Source organism: Podarcis tiliguerta (genome assembly GCF_965153285.1).
Source record: "Podarcis tiliguerta genome assembly, chromosome: 10".
Taxonomy (NCBI): domain Eukaryota; kingdom Metazoa; phylum Chordata; class Lepidosauria; order Squamata; family Lacertidae; genus Podarcis; species Podarcis tiliguerta.
Window position 1 is genome coordinate 19876634 of NC_139543.1, and position 25011 is coordinate 19901644.

General features: G+C 41.7%; 1 protein-coding gene across 3 annotated transcripts in view; it reads left to right on the forward strand.

Annotated features, from left to right (window-relative positions):
* The window catches only part of TSPAN12 (tetraspanin 12), an 86104-nt gene that overhangs the window by 18867 nt on the left and 42226 nt on the right, over positions 1-25011 (forward strand). For 2 of the 3 annotated variants that reach the window (XM_083400038.1, XM_083400039.1), the window contains 2 exons: positions 8930-9012; positions 11238-11373. In XM_083400038.1, coding sequence (XP_083256164.1) covers positions 8930-9012; positions 11238-11373 — 219 coding nt within the window. Of the gene's footprint in view, positions 1-1834; positions 1976-8929; positions 9013-11237; positions 11374-25011 lie in introns of all 3 variants that reach the window. The other variant, XM_083400037.1, reaches the window with a different exon arrangement.

Below are 25011 nucleotides of genomic sequence, written 5' to 3' on the forward strand. Positions count from 1 at the left end.
AAAAATTATCTAGCTAGCTATATATTGACTCCAGTGTAGCCTAGAGAGCATTATTATTATTATTAATTACTATTATTTTGTGTTTATATACCACCCTATACCCGGAGGTCTCAGGGTGGTTCACAGAAAAGATCACAACATATATAATCAGAATAAAAACAACCCAATAACACCCTCACCCCAAGAAAGAGCCACATTTTAAAAGGGTATAGGATGCTGAGTTTGTCACATTTTAGAGACAGTGTATGTGTTCATAGGGAATTGTCTCACGCCATTATTTTGTTAAATCCCATGTTGCTTCCTACCTGCCTGCTGCGCCAGCTCTCTGGTAAATTTCTACCAAACATCTCTATTCTGATAGTTATGCCTTCATAGTTCCAGATGCCTTGTGTAATTAACACAAGACTTGAAAGGGCCCGTCTTAGAAGTTAACTTCACCATTGGCTGACCCCAAATCTGTAAATTATATTAGATATCTGTCTACAGACTTGGTTGGACAAGAATTCCCAAGCAACCTTAGGCTAGTGGAGCATTGTTTTGAAAGGAGGAGAGCTTTTCTCGTCGTGAAAGGGATATGAGTTTCCACATGTGCTATGGGAAAGCTGTGCACATCAGTACAGATGTTTAGCTTAGTAACCTTTTAGTCTTAAGGTCAATAGACCAACTGCCATCAATTGAAGAGCCAGGATTGAAAAGGCTGAATTATGTTTCTCGTTCAGTTTCTTTTCTAAACTGCCTGTAACTGCTAATGCTTATGCCTCTCTGTATTTTCCAGAAAAAATGTTCTAAACTGGTACGTTCTGCAAACTCAGTACTATATCCACCTACCCAGCCACTAATATTGCAAGCCTGTTCAAGTTTATTGATAGCCCACAGACCTTCATATTGCAAAAAGAAATATTTGAATCCATATGACGAGGAGAAAAGAAACTAAACTAAACTAAAACAAGCAACTTAAAGTAGAGTGGAAAATATTTATTGAATATATGGGAAATAATTTTACACAGCTCAAAACGCTGGCAGCGTTCAATAAATTCAACAGAGTAAATAATATTTGTTTGATGTAAAAGTGGAAAACTGATTTGAATGGTTATAGTAAAATATGCAGGAAACTGTACTATGAACCATGGAAGGAAAAGAAGGCAAGTCATCGGATGTTTCAAAGTTTGTAAAATGTTTAATTTGATATGTAGAAAAATGAAAACTCAGTACCTAAAAAAAAACACACAAGAAAGTCCATTGACTCTATATTTTCATTGTTTAAAAAAAATCAACAAAGATTAGGACAAATGTGATGAAGAGCAGTACAGAAATGCGATAACAGATTAGTTAATTAAAATCAATGCCCCCAAACAATTCTGTAACAGCAACGCACCCAGAAAGTGTGCTTTTCATCGCAGTTATTCCTATGGCAGTCCTTTGGCAGCAAAAACAGATGAACTGATGACGGTTAAGCAGCTCTGTGGTAATGTCAGAGAGAAATGGCATTTTAGTCATAGCGAAGGGATCAAACTCCTGCAGGTGAGCTCGTTCCCTTCATCTTATATAAGTGTGCAGCTCCTACTTTTTTCATGCTCCTGCTTTAACCTCACTTTTCAAAAGCGTCGGAATAGTAAGATAATGCAGTCCCAACATGAAAAGCAATATGACTGGGGAAATTCCTGCTGTTCAGTATGCTCACAAATTGTATTGTGCAGAGAAGCATGCCACGAAAAATATTTTGCTAGAGCTTACCAAAATGCTGTTTGGTTGGAGAAAAAAGGAAGAATGTTATCTCCTTTCTCTCTCTCTTTATATATATATAAATAAATATGTTTTGTTGAAAGAAAAGAAGCAGAAAGAAAGGATGGAAGGAAAAGGGGCGGGTCGGAGAGAGATTACTAGACTGGAGCCATTGCTAAGAAGAAGAAAAAAGAACTTTAGAAGGGGAATTTTAGAAAAGGGAAGAAGGGGATTCATGGAGCAAAGAAGACAGGTATACAATACGATTGTCACACACTTGGGAGCCCACAAACAAGAAATACATCACTGGAAAAAGAGGATGGAAGAGAAAAACCAATCTGCATAAAGCATGTAGATTTATATGGATAGAGGCAAATTTTAGAAATAATTACCAAAATTTGAATACACTATATATCAATATAACATACCCTCCAACATTTCTCTGATGAAAATGGGGACGTCCTGTTCCATAATAATAATAATAATTATAATAATAATACCCCACCCATCTGTCTTGGTTACCCCAGCCACTCTTGGCAGCTTCCAACATATATAATAAATGCAATAAAACATTTAAAAAACCTTCCCTGTACAGAGCTGCCTTCAGATGGCTCAGAGTCAAATAACCCATTCAATATTTATCTGATGCAAATAGGGACGTCCTACCATACCCACCAACATTTCTCTTTTTTTTTAAAAAAAATATTTTATTGGATTTTACAATAAGTATAAAGCAACAAAGAATAAAACACAACACGACAAAAAATAAGCAAATACAATAACATCCAAACACAAAACAGCAAAAAATGTAAAAAAGAAAAATAAAAAGAATAAAAACAATTTTTATCTCATTGTATTCTTTGCATTAACTTGTTTCTCCGACCTCCCCAGACCTCCCTTCTCTGTATTCCAGATCATATATTCTGTCAGCAAATTCCTTCCCTCTGTCATACTTTGATTTTATCATAATCTTAATATCTTAATATAGTTACATTTCCTTATATCTTAAAATATTAGATCTTTTTAATCTTTACACTTTTTTACTAATAACCTTTTACATTCAATCTGGTGTCATCAAACATTCATTATCTTATAGTGTTTCTGTAAATAATCTTTGAACTTCCTCCAATCTTCCTTCACCGTCTCTTCTCCCTGGTCTCTGATTCTGCCAGTCATTTCTGCCAATTCCATATAGTCGATGACTTTCATCTGCCATTCTTCCAGCGTGGGTAGCTCCTGTGTCTTCCAATACTGTGCGATGAGTATTCTTGCTGCCATACCCACCAACATTTCTCCAATGAAAATAGACGTACTAAGGAAAAGCGGGATGGCTTTTGTAAGTTGGAAAATAGAGACACTTGGAGGGTCTCATATAATGGGTAAAACTGTGACAAGATGAACTATGATTCTGCCAGGCGTGCCAACTCTGGGGGCCGAGGTTTCTTTAGCCCCCTCAATATTTGCTTGAAGGGGGCCCAGCCTCCCCATGTTGAGAGGAGCCCAGTGCAATGTTGCAGAAGGCTGCGCTGACTTCCATGATGTTGGGAGGTGTGTGTGATGTTGCCCCCCCCCAATCTTGGGGGCAACCTGGAGCCTCTGGTGCCTGTTCAGCCTGTTTTGGGGTCACGAAGAGTCGGACATGACTAAATGACTAAACATCAACAACTGTTGATGGGCAGCTTCAAGAGCCCTGCTCTGCCTTCTTATGGTTCCTTATCTTTAAACTGGACTTGGTCTGGACATCCCTTCCCACAGAGGACATCTTCAGACAAGCAAGTATTAAATCAGTCAAAATTAATACTATCAACCAACTGTTAAGCAAAATACAAAAAAAGCACAAAATCACAGCCTGCGTAGAACCAATTATTAAGGGAAGAATGTAAAATCTGCATTTAATTTTTTTTAATCCTCATCCCTATATATATATATATATATTTAAAAACACCCAACTTTCTAAGGCGCCTAACAAATAATACAAAAGCCAAATAAAAGAAATCATAAAACAAAACTTTTTAAAACAACAACAACAAAAAACCATGCTGAAAGAATCACCACCAGAATGACTTTCTTCTATATTGTATAAAATTCTCCACAGAAATATTTCTGAATTGAGAACATTCCTCTCTTAATTTATCAGTTTCGGAATAAGCGAATTAGATTCTGTAAAGCCATTTAGGAGGCTGTTATGATTGAGAGTAATTAAAATTTGTATGTTTTCAAGTAAAATTTTAACGTTTGCGTGTATGGTTGTAACATTTTCTTGGTCTTTTTGTTTTATCTTTTTGTAAACCACTTCAAGGTTTTTTTGTTTTTTGTTACCAATGTGTATACATTTTCTGAAATAAAAAAAATAAAAAAGGGCTTTTCAGGTATTTGACATGTGGGCATGTGCAAAGAGGCTGGGATCAGAAGTTCCTCACCATCAGAGGTGCCAACTTGAATAAAACATTGTGAGGGCCCAGGTAAGCCTTACCCCCATAATCGATCACAAGATGTGGCGCACGCACATCATTTCGATGTCCCCTCCAATGTTTTATTGGGGGGCCTTTGGCCCCTAGGAGTTGGCTCCTATGCCCACCATCGCTTTCCATGAGTTGGAGGCCAAACGCGGGGGTCGTACTTAGGGGTTGGCTAGATCTTCTTCTGCCCCACAAGCAGAAGTATGTGTGGCCCAAAAGCTAACTTGTTGTGTACAGTCATACCTTGGGTTGAATGTGCTTTGGGATAAGCACGTTCGAGTTGCGCTCCGCGGCAACCCGGAAGTAACGGAGCGCGTTAGTTCTGGGTTTCGCTGCTTGCGCAAAATGACGTCACGCGCATGCGCAGAAGCGCCGAAACGTGGCCCGCGCAGACGAGCGGACACGGGTTACGTTTGCTTCTAGATGCGAACGGGGCTCTGGAACGGATCCTGTTCACATCGAGAAGTACCACTGTATATCGAATGCCTCCCTCAGGAGACAAAACAAGGTTTCACTGGCACTGTGAGAGGGTGAAGAAAGGCTACGCCAGGGGTCAGCAAACTTTTTCAGCAGGGGGCCGATCCACTGTCCCTCAGACCCCGTGGGGGGCCGGACTATATTTTTTTGGGGGGGAAACAACGAATTCCAATGCCCTACAAATAACTGAGAGATGCATTTTAAATAAAAGCACACATTCTACTCATGTAAAAACACCAGGCAGGCCCCACAAATAACCCAGAGATGCATTTTAAATAAAAGGACACATTCTATTCATGTAAAGACACGCTGATTCCTGGACCATCCACGGGCCGGATTTAGAAGGCGATTGGGCCGGATCTGGCCCCCGGGCCTTAGTTTGCCTACCCATGGGCTATGCCTTCATGCCCATTTGCATTGTCATTCCAGGGCCTTGTGCCCATTTTTGTGCCAAGGAAGGAAGAAAAGGCTGGAAGAAAAAAGAGAACGATGAGTCTTGATGTGGGAAGAATGCCTTGCATACACCCTGGCATGTGCTTGTCAGTTTCGTAGCAGGAACTCCACTGCACGCCAAGAGAGCATGGTTCTAGTTGCAGCTGTTCCTTTGCTCCTCTGACATTCCTGCCTCAAATATATACAGGGTTCTTCTGTCTTCCGCATAGCTGCTTGTGGTGTAGCCTGCTGCCGAATGTAATTAATAGTTGCTCGTCCAGCAACTCAATGTCACCCCTTTGCTTTTGGAGGGAACGGAGAGTGAAAAATAAAGCGGCGCTGCTTGAGATAGCAGAGCTGTTTCTTAATTGATTGCGTCGCGGACGCAATTAGAAGTTACAGCTGGAAACCTTTTGTGCCGTTGTCATAGTTTGATGCTGTTAACTGCTCAGCGAGAGAGGCCAGATAAACCGATAGGTCTGTGCTTATCTTTCCTTAAAGCAAAGCTGGGGGGTGGTTTAAGGGGGCTTATTTCCACAGAGGCTAAATCAAATCGATAAAAGACGATTCTGGTTTTCAATAGGTAGAGCACATCAAACAGCCAGGCTTCTCCAAACAGATCTCCAAATCCCCCACATTGCTTGCACCCCCCATCACTTGCACTTTTGGTCATTTTTTGGTTTCCACCAGATCCCGAGTCCAGGTGCTGTGCTTTCTTTAAGCAGAGGCTTGACAACCATATGTCAGGAGTGCTCTGATGGTGTTTCCTGCTTGGCAGGGGGTTGGACTCGATGGCCCTTGTGGTCTCTTCCAACTCTATGATTCTATTCTATTCTATTCTATTCTATTAATGGCCGTTTACATGGTGCGGACTTGTCAACCTCACAGCCTCAGAATAGTAGTGTAGATTGCCCCCTAAAATCTAGTAATAAGAATTAGGCTGTTTTCCAGCCACTGTTACATGTGCAATGTGCAAACCAACTGCCATGAGCCTATGTAGATCTATCATGTTGCAATCCCATAGCTGTTCAGGAAAATCATGGAGCTATGCCAGACTCCCTCTCCAGGCCCCTCCCGATAATTAATGCTTACAGAATTAATGAGTGATCAGGATCTGATTTAAGGCCTAATTAAGAGCATGAATATTATGGTTAGAGTTGGAGGGAGGACAGGGAAATGTCTGATCCTGCACGTTTCTTTGGATTCTTAAATGTGGGTGCAGGACCCACAGTCTTAAGATCTGCATATATTATATAGGCTTCTTTGTGTAGGGGGAGAAGGGTTGGATAGAAGCATTGAAAACAAGTAGCAATAGTGGTGGAGGTGTGAGGAAATTAAGAAATTTTGGACAGTAATACAAGAAGAATTAAGATGTTGATAATATCAATAATAAAAAACCCAGAGATATACAGTGGTGCCTCGTAAGACGAAATTAATCCGTTCCGTGAGTCTCTTCATCTAGCGGTTTTTTTGTCTTGCGAAGCAACCCTATTAGCGGCTTAGCGGATTAGCGCTATTAGCGGTTTAGCGGCTATTAAAGGTTTAAGGGATTAGCGGATTAGCTGCTAAAAGGCTATTAGCGGTTTAGCGGCTTGGAAAAAGGGGGTGGGGAGCGAAAAAAATTCTCAAGACTCGCAAGACATTTTCGTCTTGCGAAGCAAGCCCATAGGGAAATTCGTCCTGCGAAGCGCATCAAAAAACGGAAAACCCTTTCGTCTAGTGGGTTTTCCATCTTGCGAGGCATTCGTCTTGCGGGGCACCACTGTATCTCCTTGGGTTGATAGGGGAAGAGATACCACGGAGGGGAAAAAGAATCTTCTTATATGCAAGTATAGCAGCTAGAGTAGTGATTGCTGCGAAGTGGAAGTCACAGACTCTACGCTTAAGGGAAGAATGGATTTGTAAACTAAATGAATACTTAACTCCGGCAAAACTAACAGCTATTATAAGAAACCAATCGAATCAAAAATTAAAAAAGGAGTGGGAATGTTTTGATGAATATATGGTAAAATATTGCTCAAAAAAGATATGCTAATATGCCTGGAGTAAAATGTAAAGTATCTGAGGGAAGGTAAATCAGTAAACGAAGATAATAAGAATATAGAGAAGATTTGAGAAGATTGTAAAATGCAAATATAAATGTAATCTCAGAATGTAGAGGAAATCGAGTGGGGGCGGAGGGAAGCGGGGGGAGGGACAAAAGAATATTAGGTTTGATTGATGGATATATGGGGGGATGGGGAGCATGTGATGGCTCTGGTTTATTTATATTGTGATGTAATATGGAAAAAACCAATAAAATTGTATCGGGGGGGGGGGAGAAAGAAAACGAATAGCAATAGCAACCTTCAGTTGCTTCCATTCTTTATCTAAGATCAGGCTACTCTTTTGATGCTATATCTGTGTTCCAATTCTGAAGGTTAATTTTGTAAACTGCCCTGTGATCATCGGGTGAAGGGCTGTTTAAAATTTAATGACCAATAATAATAGCAAATGATGAGGTAATCACTTTCCTTCAAACCTCCCTAAATGGAGATTATGAAAGCTCAATTTGATCCTCTTCCAGAATGGGTGTATTTATATGGTCCTTTTTTTGTGGCTCAAAATTAAAAATGTCATGGGCACATCCTTAGTTACTACTTCAGCAGTGTTAGAAACTGAGATATGAAAGCTAGGAGCCTTAAACGGAGTTTACGGGCATAAAAACAGAATGTGTTGGTGCGCCATTTTGTAACAAGAATACGAAGCTGAAAATGAATGAACTCCAGCTAAAATATTATGTTCATTTTTCACATGGTCTAGTCCTTCCCCTGCCCACCCCCCTAATATTCCTAAGAGGGTCTCTTCTCCAGTCTTCGGAGAGTAGCTAGAAGCGGGGAGGCAGAAAAAGGTCCTCCTTTCCTTCCACTCTGTCATTTTAATCTGAAATTTCAGGCGTGGTACTGCGCCCAGATCTCAGAAACTACTCGGGCTAATGAAATTCCCTGTCACAAAACACACCTAGAAAAATGGGAGTTTTGAACACTGTATTTCAGTATTGTGCATGTTTATATATTTTCTTTCTATCGAGTTGAGTACTTTGAACCCTCTCAGCCACAAAATTGCTATGCTCAGCAAGGAGTGGGATTTGGTGACTTCCACGGCCCCTTCAAATTCTGAAATTCTATGATTTTTAAAATCATGTATAAAATATGAAATCTTAAGTTCGTTTCGCTTTTCCTGATTGCCCACGTTTGATAACCAAACTGTGAGTGTTCAGAAGTTGGCAAAACCTTTTCAACAGCTGGAATTGATCCTATTACACTCCATCATCTTAACCTAGTCCAGGTCTCTGATGAGCTGCATCTTATTCATTCAGCTTCAATCACACAAGTGGCTTTCCCCATACATGCCAGCTTGGGTGAGGATTTCTCCCCTCCCCTGAGTAATCCGATAATTATACACATAGTGGTCTCTCAAAGCCAGTAGTCTGAAGGAAAACGTATCATGGTACCTTGTGGATTTCACTTATGAAATCTCTGCTGGAGTTATTAATCTTACAACAAGCAGAAAATAAAACCTCAAAGCTTACCGGGTCCCCGAGGTGCGCAGTTTTGGGGAGAGCAGCCAGTTCGGAAACGGCTCCGTTGAGAAACTCGCTCTTCCAAAGTATTAGTAAATTGGAAAGGAGCAGATTGCCATGTTTAGAGAAGTAATACTTAAGCAACGCATCTGCTCACAGCACTAAGTAGGGGGGGGGGAATGTTCTGTGCAACGGTGCCCACTGCCTGTAATGCTGTTTTAATAATTGAGTCTGCTCCAAATTGTGTTTGCTGAATAAAATCCCTGTTTTATTTCAGTTGATGTCCGTCACTGTGTTAGCCGTTTCCGCCTGGATGAGGGACTACTTGAATAATGTTCTCACTTTAACTGCAGAAACAAGGTAGGCTTGTCATGGTTGTCCTCATGTAGCTAGACTGCCAAGGAAGAAAGAGAGAATGTTTGGGTAGGCTGGGGGGAAGGGTGAGGTCCCACAAAGCTTCTGAAAAGGGCTTTGGTATTTTGCATAATTTATCTGAAATGCTGTTTAAAAACCCCCACTGCTGGAATAATCCTGGTTAAGGTCACATTTGCACCATACATTTTTTTTTTAAATAAAATTTTTATTAACAATTTCAACGTAAAAAATTATCAAAACAAATCATCTTCATTATTTCCCTCCTTTCCCCCCTCCCCCTCCCCAAAGAACTTGCTCGCCCCTCTTGGACTCTTTCTCTGAAAAGTCTAGCCCAGTATTTCCCAAGCTTGGATCTCCAGCTGTTTTGGGACTACAGTTCCCATCATCCCTGACCACTGGTCCTACTAGGTAGGGATGGTGGGAATTGTAGTCCAAAAACAGCTGGAAGCCTAAGTTTGGGAAACACTGGTCTAGCCCCTGGATGAGGAGTCTGTTGCCCTCCAGTTGTTGTTGGACTCCAACTCCCATCAGCCTCAGCCAGCCTGGACAAAGAACGTGGATGATGGGGATTGTAGTCTGGCAACATCCTCCAGAACCCCACAGTCAGAAAATGTAACATCCCTATTCTTGCACCAACAATCATTGCTTGAGCCTCTCCATCCAACCCTATTCCAAATTGCTGAAAGCTCCTCTTCACTTGTTTGCGTTTTATTTATTTGTATTCTGTTTCAACGGAAGACTCATAGCCTAGCAAAAAGGAATCAATGTTAAGAATTACAACGCAAATGCCTTACTTGCACATCCCAATAGAAAATAATTGATATAAGGAAAGCAATACAGATTCCATATTCAAAACTAAACAATACTTTTGATGCTAATTCCACATTTTAAGTAGCATAATGAGAGCAGGATTCAATTTCGCCCTCTTCTTTCCCCTGTGTGCCCCCCAAATTGGCTCTGGAACAGTAAATGAGGGGAGAAGCGGGGGGATTGTTCCATCTGGCAGGCTGAACAGATTGCACTGATGGAATGATTGACATAGGACCACGTTGAATTCCTCACTTGTGTATCTCTAAGCAATGCACATAAATGGGCAAAGCGTTTTAAACCACAAAAACGAACCATATACAAAACACCAAAATGCATCAAGATAGGACACCAAATGCAAGTGTATATCATCATGTGATATCTTCAGGTATCACAAAGAGAAACGCTAATAATAATAATAATAATAATAATAATACAGTTCTAATTCCAACAGTTCTCAAACAAATGCTTTTGTGCAGCTTGAAGGCGGCAGTCCTCTGGTTGTAAACTCACAGCCTATGTATTCAGAGATATACTGCCCCCAGCATGGAGGTTCCACTTCTCTATCACGGTTAGTTGTTGAGGGATTGATCTTCCCAAAAATTGGAAACCTCTCCTTCTTCCCCAGAAGGGAGAAGCCATTGAAGGATAGCAGTTTCAGAAGCAAAAGGCACAGGGCTTTTTCCGCCTAAGCACCCTCAAATCTTCCCTGAAGGGCAAAATAGGGACAATAATTTATACAGGTTCCAGAAAACTGGGGTTGTCCCTTGAGCACTGATTCCGTGGCTGTTTATTACTCTGCCTCTCATGAGATCTCAATAGGGCAGCCTCAGTTCATTCATTCATTGTCCGTGCGTTAAGGAATATGTACTTTAAAGTACACAGCAAAATGAGTTATTTCAAAACTAAGAAACTGAATAATTCCTAGCTTCTAAAAGCTGTTAGGCTATTTCCATGTAGATTCAGGGCAGCTAACACCAAATATCTAATACATTAAAAACACAAAATCAAACCATTAGTTTAAAATACAATTCTAATCACATTTAAAATCAAAATAAAATTACAGTGGTACCTTGGGTTAAGTACTTAATTCGTTCCGGAGGTCCGTACTTAACCTGAAACTGTTCTTAACCTGAAGCACCACTTTAGCTAATGGGGCCTCCTGCTGCTGCCGAGCCGCCGGAGCACGATTTCTGTTCTCGTCCTGAAGCAAAGTTCCTAACCTGAAGCACTATTTCTGGGTTAGCGGAGTCTGTAACCTGAAGCGTATGCAACCCGAGGTCCCACTTTCCGTGGGTACGACTAATGGTTTCTGCATTTTTTTATCACAAGACTACCATTTTCTAAAATGAGCCACGGTTCAGTTCTGTTAGCATGATCCTGTTGCTTTCATTTGCTTTCAGGGTAGAGGAAGCTGTTCTTTCCACTTACTTTCCAGTTGTCCACCCAGTCATGATTGCCGTCTGCTGTTTCCTTATCATTGTTGGAATGTTGGGCTATTGCGGAACAGTGAAAAGGAACCTTCTGCTGCTTGTGTGGGTAAGAGAGTTCTGTTTCCCCGTGCCATTTTGTCATTCATGCAAGGAGAATGTCTCTTAATATCCCATTGCCACTCTTTCTTCTTTGGCGATCACTTGTAGCCGAGTAAGATTGTCTTCCATGAACATGATTTTAACAGTGAGTCCATAAGTGACTATGGAGGCCAATTCTGGATCCACACGTCCTTCCACAGTGGGGATATAGGTTTCCGGGCGGGCGTTGATCACGGTGAGGGTTTGCCAACGGTGCCTTCCTCCTAGCACGTTTCTCCCTTTCAGCCTGAGTTCGAGCGTCTTCAAAGCCCATGACACCTTTGGTAAAGGCTGTTCTCCAATTGGAGCGCTCGCAGGCCAGTGTTTCCCAGTTGTCAGTGTTCATACTACCTTTTTTTAGACAATCCCACAGTGATTGGGATTGAGGGTTGGAGTGATCATTCTGTGATATTATGGCAGTGGGCAAAGCTGTATTGTAACTTTTGAATAAATGTTTTTTTCTTTTTAATGGCTTTGGAAAAAAAGAGAGAAGAGGGTTGCTGAAGGTATTTTGGTCACCCATAGTCTCAGAAGCTGGTAGAAGTGGAGAACTTTCTTCTCTGCTCTGGGACCAAGTCTTGTTCAACTTTTCAGTCAGCTTTGGAGCATTCTGCGTTTAGATACAGTTCTGTATGAGACAAAGCTTGTGGAAAGAAATAAAGCCTTTGCCAGTGGAATATAGATTAAGAGCTTGAGGAATGCCTAGCTTTGCTTGAATGGTAGAATGGTAGAATTTAGGTTCTTATTTACAAAGCTCTGAAACTGGTTCAATCTTAACTTCATGAGCATTATTAGAAAACAGCGCTGCAGTTTCAACACAGTTCTGTACTGGTCTGCTCCAAAGTAAGTCCTGTTGAATTTGGTGGGGCTTACTTCTGAGCAATGCATAAATTGCACTGTAATTCCCCATTTACCTGGAAGTAAGCTCCATTGATTCAGTGTCACTTACTCCCAGGTAAACGTGTATAGAGTTGCAGCCTTAGTGCAGTCCACTATCTGGACATTACAGTTGAGATAAGGCTGTGTACCAGGCAACATTCCACTGTAAGTTGTCCTTAACAGACAGATGCCTGGGAATGGGAAAGAATCTGAATTATTTGGTTCTTGCCACCCCAGACTTCTAAAACAAGCTCTTAAATCACTTGAGTGTCTTAAAACGTTTAACCCATTATCGTTTTGTTCTTTTTAAATCTCAGATGAATGTTCTGTTTAGCACCATTTTTTTTAAAAAATGCAGTGTGTTCAAATAACAAAATGATTTAAAACTGGGTCCTAATCCTTTCTTTCTTTGTTTATTTAAAATGCCAGTGGAGAAGCAGAATCAGTTACTGCTCTTTAACACAATCTGGAAGTAAACACATGTACTATGTGTAGAGCAATCAAACTCCATTAAATCAAGCCTAGACAGTTCTAGAGCTCTTAACCTACAATATTTCACTCTGGGGAGCCTGAGAACCAGCGCTTTCTGGCCCAACTGATAAGCAAAAAATAAATGATCTTTTCCTAAGTGCACTGCAGTTCTTGACTAATTGCTAAATAAGCCGTTTACCATGGCATTGCAGAGATGTGCAGGTGCAACTCAATAGTTGATTCATCACCCTAATAAGGAGCAACAACAACACCCCACAACAGCTCAACAGAAAAAGCTTTCGTAAAACCAGATGAAATGCAGGATAAAGAAACATGGTGTAAAATATTAAGTCTTTTCTGTCTTTCCCTTTGTTTTTCATTCTGAGACTTCTCGAGGTTTGAAGTAATCAAGCACACATTAATTTGAATGCATCCCGCAGCTAAATTAATTTAAATTTTATATATAGAGAGAGAGAGAATTACCGGTATTTAAACCCAGAAGTGTTTTTAAAGTACGGTGTACTGTAGAGGGATGGTCCTACTATTTTATATTATTTATTTTATTTTATATGTTTACTGCCCTGTAAGGTAAAGGTAAAGGACCCCTGGACGGTTAAGTCCAATCAAAGGCGACTATGGGATTGCGGGTGAGGGAGCCGGCGTTTGTCCACATATACCACATATACTTTTCCGGGTCACGTGGCCCGCATGACTAAACCATTTCTGGCGCAATGGGACACTGTGATGAGTGCCAGAGTGCACGGAAATGCCGTTTACCTTCCTGCTGCAGCTGTACCTATTTATCTACTTGCCCTGGCATGCTTTTGAACTGCGAGGTTGGCAGGAGCTGGGACAGAGCAATGGGAGCTCACCTCACTGTACGGATTTGAACTGCCAACCTTCCGACTGGTGAGCCCAAGAGGCTCAGTGGTTTAGACCACAGCGCCCTATACCTGTATTTTATAAGGCACGTAACCACCAGGGTGGGATTAGGTGGAGCTGAATGACATGCCACTGTCTTGAGATTGAAACAGAAACCCTAACCTCTTGCCTCAAGGAGTTCCACACTTGGGATGGCAATGCAGAAAAAGCATTCTCACATGTTGCCAACCACCCAATGGCCCATGCAAGCGAGGCACGACCATCAGTCTTAAAGAACAGGGTGGTTTGCATAAGTTGCACTGTTCAGAAAGGAGCTGGCTGGACCCAGAATGGATGGAGTCCTTGAGGAAGAGGACGGGATTAGCCTTCCTCCCAGTCACGTCTCCAAGTGCATCTCTTCACTTTTTGATCTAGGATTATAGCTTTCACATCCTTTGAACACAGCAGATCGCAGACTCTGTTCCTTCTGTCTCTAGTTTCTCATTAAAAAGGCATTGGATTTTGTGCGATGGGAAAGATCTTTCTCTCTCTGCCTGAGATCTTGGAGAACAGCAGCCAATTCAGGGCTAGATTCCTGTACCCTGGTCAGGGCTGTCTTTAGCATATGCGGCACCGGGGTTCAAAAATTCATCCAGTGCCCCCAATTTGGTGGGGGGGCAGGTCAAGTTGTTGAGTTTTTTTTAAGAGGGGCAGCTCAGAGTTGTTGAGCTTTTAAGGAGGGGGACAGCAAAAACTGCTAACATGAAAAAGTAAAAAATGGCTGCAATGCCTCCGTCTTTCCATTTTTGCAATCATGCTAAAATGAAAGACACCACTAGGGGCCACCGCCAGATATGTTGATTGTGCAGCTATTCTGCAATAGAGAGCGGAAATGACCCATTGAACGCAATCACCGGTAGGTCGTGGTTAACAGCTTAGGTGGCTTCAGTGGCGGGCGCCCCACAAAATTCAGCGCCCAGGTGCAACACACCCCTAGCATCCCCAGGTAAAGACGGCCCTGTCACAAGAGCAGGGGCTACATGGGGAAGGAGGAATAACTGAAAATAATCTTCCCACTTCCTCCATTGGTGTTTGGCATGAGGGCAACACTATTCATTGCAAGTCTTCTGGACCAATCCCAATGTCTGCTCACACACTTCCCAACCCTGACAACCATTGTCTAATTGTCTAAATTGAGAGTGAATCCACACCAGAGCAGCATTCTTCTTCTTCTTCTTCTTCTTCTTCTTCTTCTTCTTCTTCTTCTTCTTCTTCTTCTTCCTCTTCTTCTTCTTCTTCTTCCTCTTCTTCCTCTTCTTCCTCTTCTTCCTCCTCCTCTTTCTCCTCCTCCTCCTCCTCTTCCTCCTCCTCCTCCTCCACTGCCCTTCATTCAAAGATCACAGTGCAGTTTACAATATAAAAACACAAAAATGCATACCAGAGTAGCACTAACCTCCCCAGTTTAAGAGGTTATAGATTATTAATGAGCCAAAGGCCTGGAGAGGAATGTTTTTGCTTGGCACCTAGAAATATGTAATGAAGGCAGATTGGAACCTGCCCATTATGTTTGCTCGCTATATGTGTTTCTTGAAGACAAATTACATCTACATTTTGTTCGAGAATTATATGTTCAATTTTATTTGTCACGAGTCTTGGAAACAAACGAGCGTGGTTAATTAGAAAGATTTATTGCAAAAAAAACCCAACAGAGTTCACGGAGCAGTGAATGTTGCTGTCTGTCCCTCAGTGAAGATGTTCCTACTGAGGAGACTTCTTCCGGCGAAACCAAAAGCAGCCCAGCCTCCTCTTGTGACGTGATCTGTCCTGAAGGCCTCCTATTTGGCGTGAACGGGGGCTAAAGGGGTCAGCTCCTCCCCTTCTTCATTCCCAGACACGGAGCTTCCTTGTTCGTTCCTCCTCCGAGCTGCTGCTGTAATTTAAACTCCACTGGTCAGCTGGCAAATGGTTGTCTGTCTGCCATCAGGGCTGTTTCCAGTCGACATACCTGAGGGTTGGGGACAGGACTCCCGATTGTACTCATCTAGTCCTGCGTTTAACCCCCTCACTTCTTGACTGCCTTCTCCCTCTGCCTGCACTTCCTTCAATTATAGCATCCTTCAATTTCTTAGAGTTAAAAGTTACCAAACATTCTCCAGGCTGTTTCTTATCCTTATCTGATTTAGACTGGACCCTGTAGCAACTGTCAATAGATCCTTCAACATACTCCTGCTCCTCTCCTAACCAATCCGCAATTGTATTGGCTATGTATGTTTTAAGAACTCGTTCTCCCTCCGCCTCTGGAAGGCCTCTTATTCGCAGAAAATTAGATTTTTGTCTCATCTCTAAGACCGCGAGACAACCCTCAAATTGACCCTGTCTGCCAGCTAAACCTCTCATATCTCCTCTTACTATCTCTTGTTCCCCTCAAATTTCTTCGTTCTCTTTTCCATTTTTTTCCAAGTATTTCACAGATATGTCCAAAGCTTTTAATTTGCTAGACATTTCTGTGACCATTTTTGTGTTCTTCCCCAATTCCACCACAACTTTTCATTCTGTTTATGCATTTGTGTCAGCACCTCATTTTTAAAATCTGACAGAATATACACTATACAGTGGTACCTCGCAAGACGAATGCCTCGCAAAACGAAAGAGTTTTTTGTTTTTTGAGTTGCTTCGCAAGACGAATTTCCCTATGGGCTTGCTTCGCAAGACGAAAACGTCTTGCGCCTTTTTCTTAAAACCGTCAATGCATTCCTATGGGAAACTGTCAATGCACAGTGGTGCTTCGCAAGACGAAAAATTCACAAGACGAAAAAACTCGCAGAACGAATTAATTTCGTCTTGCGAGGCACCACTGTATTTGACTTTCTTCGGATTGTTTTACTGATGTTTTAATATTCTGTAAACCGCCTTGAGATTTTTCTTAAACATATAAAGCGGTATAGAAATTAAATACATACATACATACATACATACATGCATACATACCTGGGATGCTAGGATAGGAAGCACCCACATGATGTAGTCAGTGATGAATCATGGAAGCATCGTTAGAGCAGCAGGCACAGTGCAAAGGTTGCTTGAACTGGTCCTTAGATGCCTTGGCAGAGTTCAGAACCAAGCTTATTCACTGAAATCACTATCCAAAAACCCTCCCATGCTATTACATTGGGAAGTGAGGGATACAGGGAAAAATAAGAGGGGCATGATTGTTGCATTGGAAGTTAGCATGCACACCACAGGGACTTGAACCCTGTCCTGGGAACCAGGAGCGCCGGCCACCAGTGTCTTTTGCTTTTTTTTTTAGCAATGCAACAAGGTAAAAAGCGAATGTTCTCTCAGGAAAAAAACAACCCCATAAGATGTTCAGAAGAGCTCTTTGGAGAGACCTGTGAAAAAGAAAAGAAAAGAAAATGAGAAAAAGGAGAGAGCAATACAAAAAAAAGTGTCTTGGAAAAAGACCACCGAGTGGTGGAATGTGAACTTACCTAAATCAGCACAGTCCAAATGCAGGTGATTCTTCTCTCAGGTACAGTGAACCCTGGGAAGCCTATAGGAAAGAAGAGCTGGAAGAAAAGAAGAAGTGTTCTCCTACCTGCAGGTGAGCCTCATTGCGGCGACACAGAATAGGGCCTCTTCTGAAACTCTGTCACCGCAACCTGAAAGAGTCTTAGCACAAAGAGTTGCAGACGGAACACAGTAGAGATTTTCTCCCTAGCCAAGCAAGGCATACTCACCTAAATGTCCTTCAATCATACAATACCATTTTGACCGCCATTTTTGTTTGAAGCTGGATGAGCCATTGATCTACAGGGGCACAACAGAAAGATGAGATTCAGATTTAGTGTGGAAAGAAGGAAGATTGTTCACCCTTTCGTTTGTCTATCTTGAGGGTGACTTTGTGTCTTTCAGTTCTCCCTTTTTTGGTTGCGATCTAGAGTCACTAGTTTGCCCCCAGCCACCTTCCACCAATCCTACAGAAAACGAGTTTTTATTTATTTATTTATAAAAAAATGGCTTTTCTTACCACCATGACTTCTGGGACTCTGCTGAAAGCGCTGGCCTCATTTGAGGGTTGAGAGCTCTTTGGAGAGACCTGTGAAGAGACCAGCAGAAAAGAAAATGAGAAAAAGGAGAGACCAATACAAAAAATATTGTCTTGGAAAAAAGACCACTGAGTGGTGGAATGTGAACTTACCTAAAGCAGCACAGTCCAAATTCAGGTGATTCTTCCCTCAGGTACAGTGAACTGTGGGAAGCCTGTAGGAAAGAAGAGCTGGAAGAAAAGAAGAAGTGTTCTCCTACCTGCAGGTGAGCATCATTGTGGCGACACAGAATAGGGCCTCTTCTGACAACTCCGTCACTGCAACCTGAAAGAGTCTCAGCACAAAGAGTTGCAGAAGGAACACAACATAAATTTTCTTCCCAGCCAAGCAAGGGATACTCACTTAGATGTCCTTCAGGCATAATGTATACAAGTATATTGCTGCTCTCATTGTGATGTAGCATTTAGGGTTTACTTATGAGGTACCTGAGCCTGACATCGCCTCTGAAAATACAAGAGTACTTGATAGTAACTTCCTTTCACCGTGATGGTCACTTCAAAGTGAGAAGTTTGTATATTTTTGTTGATATAAAGTCAACGCTTTGTGTTGTCTGAGCTACGTGCTAAATAGCTGTTCCAAGAAGATGCTTAGCAAAAATGAAATAAAACCCCAAAACCTTGTTTATTACCACCAGAGAGCCGTGTTATGCATCAGGGATCATTTTGCCTGGCCTGTTCCATAGTTAACCTTTTGAGCTCCATTTCCCATATCTTTTCGTAATCTTGCAGGTTCTGCTGGAAAGGCTTAGTGGAGTTGATGTTCTAGTCTGCTTCCTCATTTGATCCTCACAACAACCCTGTGAGGTAGGTTAGGCTAAGAAATAGTTTCATGGCAGAGTGAGGATTTGAACTCAAGTCTCCCAGTTCCTAATCCACCACACTAGCCACTTCGATCTCTCAGGAACTTCCCTCAGAGAAAGCACTTTCCCATGAGATCCTGGACTTGCCATGTCCCTGAACAGTCACTCCAATCACCATCAGCAGGTTCATTCTCAAAATGCTTTATTTGCCTTTCCAGCAAGTTTTTAACTTACCTGTCTTTCTCTCCTTCCAAGGCAACCGGAGCCAACATGAAATTAGAAGGAGCAGTTTCATCCTCTGTCTTCTTTGCTCCCCCCATGCACATTTCTAGCTTCAGCAACAAAAAACCCCAACTTTCTCTTCATGAAATGACTTCTCTAATTGCCTTTTAAAAGAAATGCCTTCTATTTTCCCTACTCATTTTCTCTCTGCTTTAAGCAGGCTTCATATCCATGTGCTCCTTCTTTTCATCCGAAGACTAATTAGTTTGAAAGGTAAATAAAATTTGATTCCTCCCGCTTCACATCCCTTCATTCACCTTCATTTTCTCTTGGCTTTTCCAGTTAATTTTCTTGATTCTCTTTAACATCTCCATCTTGGTATTTTTCTGAGTATTCAGTTTAAATTTTGCTTGGCTAAACTCTTTTTTGGGGGTACTTTCTCAAGGTCCACCATCTGCCTACAATTTACTGTCCCTCTGTTATTAGGATTAAGTCTTCTTTGATTTCCTTCGGTTTCCTTTCAATTTAAAATTTAGTGCCTCTGCTAACACTTTTTAGGGACAAATACCTGATTAAGATACATGTACGCAGCATTTGAAATCAACCACAGCAGAGATCGCAGGTGAAAATTTACCTGTGTCCCTTTTTAAAGTTGTAAATGATGAATTTCAGCAGAGGGAAATCCCTTCATTTACTCCATTAAAAAAAATCCCAATGGTTTTGAAAAGTAATCTTACCTGAGCTGGTTTGTTGCCTTTTCAAACCTGTTACATCTTCCCCTACCTCCCTCCCCTAATCCCTCTGCCCATTTGCTCTTTCAGCTTTGACCAGTGAGAGGGCTAAAGCCAGTACTATAGCCAGGGACATGCTCACTCAGCGGAATGCGGCTCGCTCCTTCCACCACTTGTTGGTCATAAGAACACATAAAATAGTCCCCTGCGGCATTAATACAGGGGGTGCAAATGTCTTTATTTCCTTTTTCTTTTTTAAAATAATTTTTATTAAGTTTTGCAATTTTGTGTTCATCACAACAACATTGTCTCAAACAGAAAAAGAAATACAGCCCCCCCCGCCCCGCCCCGGAGACTTCCCTCAACTTTCTTTTCTGGTTTGTTGCGCAATAACATCTCCTGCTCATTTTCATGCCTTAAAAGGTAAAGCGACCCCTTACCATTAGGTCTATTCGCGAATAACTCTGGGGTTGCGGCGCTCATCTCGCTTTATTGGCCGAGGGAGCTGGCGTACAGCTTCCGGGTCATGTGACCAGCATGACTAAGCCGCTTCTGGGGAACCAGAGCAGCGCACGGAAACGCCGTTTACCTTCCCGCCGTTTACCTATTTATCTACTTGCACTTTGACGTGTTTTCGTGCTGCTAGGTTGGCAGGAGCAGGGACCAAACAACAGGAGCTCACCCCGTCGCAGGGATTCGAACTGCCGAATTTCTGGTTGGCAAGTCCTAGGCTCTGTGGTTTAACCCACAGCGGCACCCGCCTTACATTCTTCCAATTGAATATTTTATATTTTTATCGTTTTTCTTTTTCCCCGTACTTATTTTTAAATTACTTCTAATATTTTACTACTTTCCCATTATTACATCTTACTCTCTAATTTTGTTTTGTTGATTGTATTTAAAGCCTCTCTCAGTTTTCCAGTTAGCTTCGCCATTTTAGCACACTCCATCAATTTTTCTTGTCATTCTTCTTTAGTTGGTATTTTCTTGTCTTTCCATTTTTTGGACTAGTAAAATCCTAGCCGCTGTTGTGGTATACATGAATAATTTCTTCTAATCTTTTGGCAAGCCTTGACCTGTAATGCCTAGCAGAAAAGCTTCTGGTCTCTTAACAAAAGTTATCTTAAACATTCTTTTCATTTCATTTTAAATCATTTCTCAGAAATTTTTGATTATTTTACAATTCCACCACATTTGAAAAAACGTGCCTTCTTTTTCTTTACATTTCCAACACTTGTTGGAGCTTGTTTTATACATTCTGCCATCTTTGCTGGTGTGATATACCATCTATACACACACACACATACACACGAATGATACTAGTTACAGGTAGGTAGCCGTGTTGGTCTGCTGTAGTCGAAACAAAACAAAATAATTAAAATAAAATAATAAAATATTAAAAATCCTTCCAGTAGCACCTTAGAGACCAACTAAGTTAGTTATTGGTATGAGCTTTCGTGTGCATGCACACTTCTTCAGATAAGCTGCAAAGTGCATTTAATAATAATAATAACAACAACAATACTGTTTCTTTAATGTCCCCGAAGAAAGCCTTCAAAAAAGTGCATTGGGCATCTTGCTATAAGGACGTTTACATGTTTTATGAAACTCAAATCTTGCAGTTCTGTTTTGAAGCTTTGAGGCTGGCAGTACCTTCATTTCCTCACAAAACGCTACCATGTAGTAAAGTCTAAACCAAGTGGAAGCATTTGGGTTTAATGCAAGATGTAAATCTAAACTGAGTTGACATGTTTAGCCTCTCTAATAGCACTGGAACCCGGCTACAAGAAGACCATAATTTATTATCTGCAGCTGCCTGCATATGGTCACTTGACAGCAATCTAAACGGAAAGGTTAAAAATGAGGAGGCTTCCTTTTGGCTTAAACTAAAGTTGGGTCCATCTGTATAGATTGTATACATTAATTGCAAAAACCTATTAGTTGAGAGCTGGAGGGTCCTGTTAAGGATGAAGAAAGCAATGTTCAAGAAAGATGGCTGGTATCTGTAAGGGGAGACCAGTTGGGTATCTTTGATGACCCTGATTATCTAGACCAGGGGTAAGCAAACTGTTTCAGCAGGGGGCTGGTCCACTGCCCCTCAGACCTTGTGGGGGGCTGGACTATATTTTGAAGAAAAAAAATACGAACAAATTCCTATGCCCCACAAATAATGATGCACTTTAAATAAAAGCACACATTCAATTATTGTAAAAAACATGCTGATTCCCGGACTGTCCACATGCCGGATTTAGAAGGCGATTGGGCCGGATCCGGCCCTTGGGCCTTAGTTTGCCTACCCATGATCTAGATCCATTTCAATCTGGGTTTTAGGCCTGAGTTTCAACAGTAACTGATCATATTCTGTTGCTTTTAAAGCATTTTTTAAATCTTGTTTTTGGTAGGTGATTTATTTTTTAACCATTTTAATCCAACTTATTAATATATACTTTTCCTGTTCTTGTCTTTACAAATGGAAAAATGGACCAAAAAAAATACAATTCATAGTCCAATTCTGTGAGTTCCCTGTGAAAGACTGATGCTGTACCATGCAAATGAAGGTATATCTATTCCTAGCCAATGTCTGTGGTCTACTTGGGTTTGTGCTGCATATGTATTGTACATCTTCTTGAGTAAACATATATATAATCCGTGTAAGCAAAAACCATATACAAGCAGTATTCTGTTTACTTACATAAATTAAACTAGTTACAGGTAGGTAGCCGTGTTGGTCTGCAGTAGTCAAAACAAAATAAAAAAATTCCTTCCAGTAGCACCTTAGAGACCAACTAAGTTTGTTATTGGTATGAGCTTTCGTGAAGTGTGCATGCACACGAAAGCTCATACCAAGAACAAACATATTTGGTCTCTAAGGTGCTACTGGAAGGATTTTTTTTAATAAATTAAACTAATTCGTATTTTTACTTTCTTTTGTTGTCTTATCTATTTATTAACATGAATTAAAGAAAGAAAAAACCAGAAAATAAGAAAAAAGGTGTAGTTGGACTACCTGTCTTTTCCCGGTGTATAGCCTTATTCTAGTAATGAATATACCTAACATTATTGAGTTATTCTTTATATTCCTTCTAAGCCATTTCTGCACATTCCATAAGTTTTTGTATCCATTCTTCTTTCGCGGGGACTTCTTCTTTCCAGACATCTCCAAACAGTCGCAAAAGGTGGCTTGTCAGTGGCAAAATACAACTGGTGCAATGGGAGTATCAAACTGACTGTGAAAACAGGATGCTGGCCTGGGCGAGGGGGGGGGGCGCTTTGGTCTGATCCAGCAGGGGACTTCTGATGTCCTTATTGCGCTTAATCGGGTCCTCCCTTAAAGAGGGCACGTATTGCAGCGAGACCTGGAAAACTGACACCCTGTGTTGTGGGTGGGTACGATTGGTCAGCCACAACACCCGATTGGTAGGTCCCTCGAAGCTGGGTGCAATCTGGCCAATGGGACGCAGTCCAAAAGGTTTGAGGGACCCATGCACGTGACCCAGAGCTTCCTCTTTTGGCTCGTGCATTCGGAACACTCACCCACCTCTCCCTACTTTTAGGGCTTTGCGCTTGACCTTGCTATGCCGTCGTGTGTCGTCTGTCGTTGGGACAGGGGCATGGCAGGAATTTCCCCCCCTTGGCAGATTGACTGTTGCCATTTGGGTTTCGCTTGCCGCGTAGCAAATCGTCACAACTTGTAAGGTTGTGGATAGGCTCTGGTTCAGGTGATAGGGATGGGAGAACTCTCTCGCCATCCCTATGTGAAGGGTATTCCGTTAAAGGAATCCAGGGACTCAATGGTTTGGTCAAACCCTGAGAGGGGGTTGTACCTGTGCCTGAGTCCAGGGGGACATTTGGGTGGCGGAGTTAGCCCGTTCCCGGCTTTCCGCTTATCCAGGTGTTCACCCTTGGCTGACCTATGCTGGAACCCTGGGTCAGCGCTGTCTGCAAGGGTGCAGGGAGCTAGTCGAACCAGAGCCTATGCAACCACCCACTTTCTGTAATCAATAAAGTTGTGGCCTAAATTCTGCCAAAAACCAAACCAAAATTTGAGTCAAGTGTGAATTTATTTAGGGGGGAGGTTTCTGGGTCTGAACACGCAAATGCTAGAACTGCGTTAAGGCTGTACTGCAAAGCCTCCTTTCCAGCCTTAGATCTGTGAGCTGTAAAAGCTTGAGGGAACACTAGCTTAAGATTTGAAGCTTTGTTGTACTGCCTTTCCTCCTTCCAAGATGAAAGAGCTTGCCACACAGCCTCCTGAGCATAGCCCTATTTGAAATGGAGACACGTTTTTTGCAGACCTTCCATGTCGCCCTATTTTCAGTCCCAGACTTACAGAAGCTGTCCCAGTTTCTGATTTGATCCCCGAATGTCCCACTTTCCCTTAGACCGTCCCTATTTTCATCAGAGACATGTTGGAGGGTATGGAGTTGTATGACCCCTGAGCCAAGGAGATAACTGCAACCTTTAGAAAGACATATTAGGCAGTCCTGTATAAGGAAGTTTTTTTCTAATGTTTAATTATGTTTTTATATATGTTGGAAGCCACTTAGAGTGGCCGGGGCAACCCAGTCAGATGGGTGGGGTATAAATAATAAAATTATTATTACAGTGGTACCTCGGTTACGTACTTAATTCATTCTGGAGGTCTGTTCTTAACCTGAAACTGTTCTTAACCTGAAGCATTACTTTAGCTAATGGGGCCTCCCGCTGCTACCACGCCACTGGAACATGATTTCTGTTCTCATCCTGAAGCAAAGTTCTTAACCCGAGGTACTATTTCTGGGTTAGCGGAGTCTGTAACCTGAAGCGTATGTAACCTGAAGCGTATGTAACCTGAGGTACCACCGTATTGTAAAATATTATTTTATATATTACTTTAATATAAAAAATGATTGTTGTTATTATAAAATAGGACATCCCTATTTTCATCAGAGAACTGTTGAAGGGTATGTTTTTGAGATTGCAGGCCTCTCTGCCTCAGACTCCCATCTAACTAGCCTTTAAAGCTGGGAGCTCTCCTAGGCCACCAGGCAACTCCAATCTCCGTCTTAGCTCAACCAAGAATTACATGATTGAACAAGTGTCTGTAATTGCAAGCCTTGCCCAGCCTGAATAGTTCATGAGAGAGCTAGCTGATATTCTGCATTTGGCCTTGTGCACCTAAGTGGCTAAGCAACAGATCTTTTTTTTTTCTGAGGAAGCTATGCAATGCAATAAATAGCTCCAATGGCTATTTTGTGATATGAGCTTCTAGTGATGTAGCTTCTGGGGGAACATTTAAAAGTGTTCCTTGAGTAAATTTAGCCTTTCCCCCTATTGAACTGATTCTGGCGTGCGCAGTATGTGCTAAGATGAACCACAAATGCTGCAGAATGATTTTCCTAGCATGAGACTTGTTCATTTCAGTATGTGCTAAGCTGGTACACTGGAATAAGGTTTAAATTGCTGGCTGAATGATAAAACCAAATTTTTCATTTCCATAATGCTAAGTTTCCTGAGCCAGCAGTGAATTAACTCCAGTGTTGCTGCAGAAATAGGAC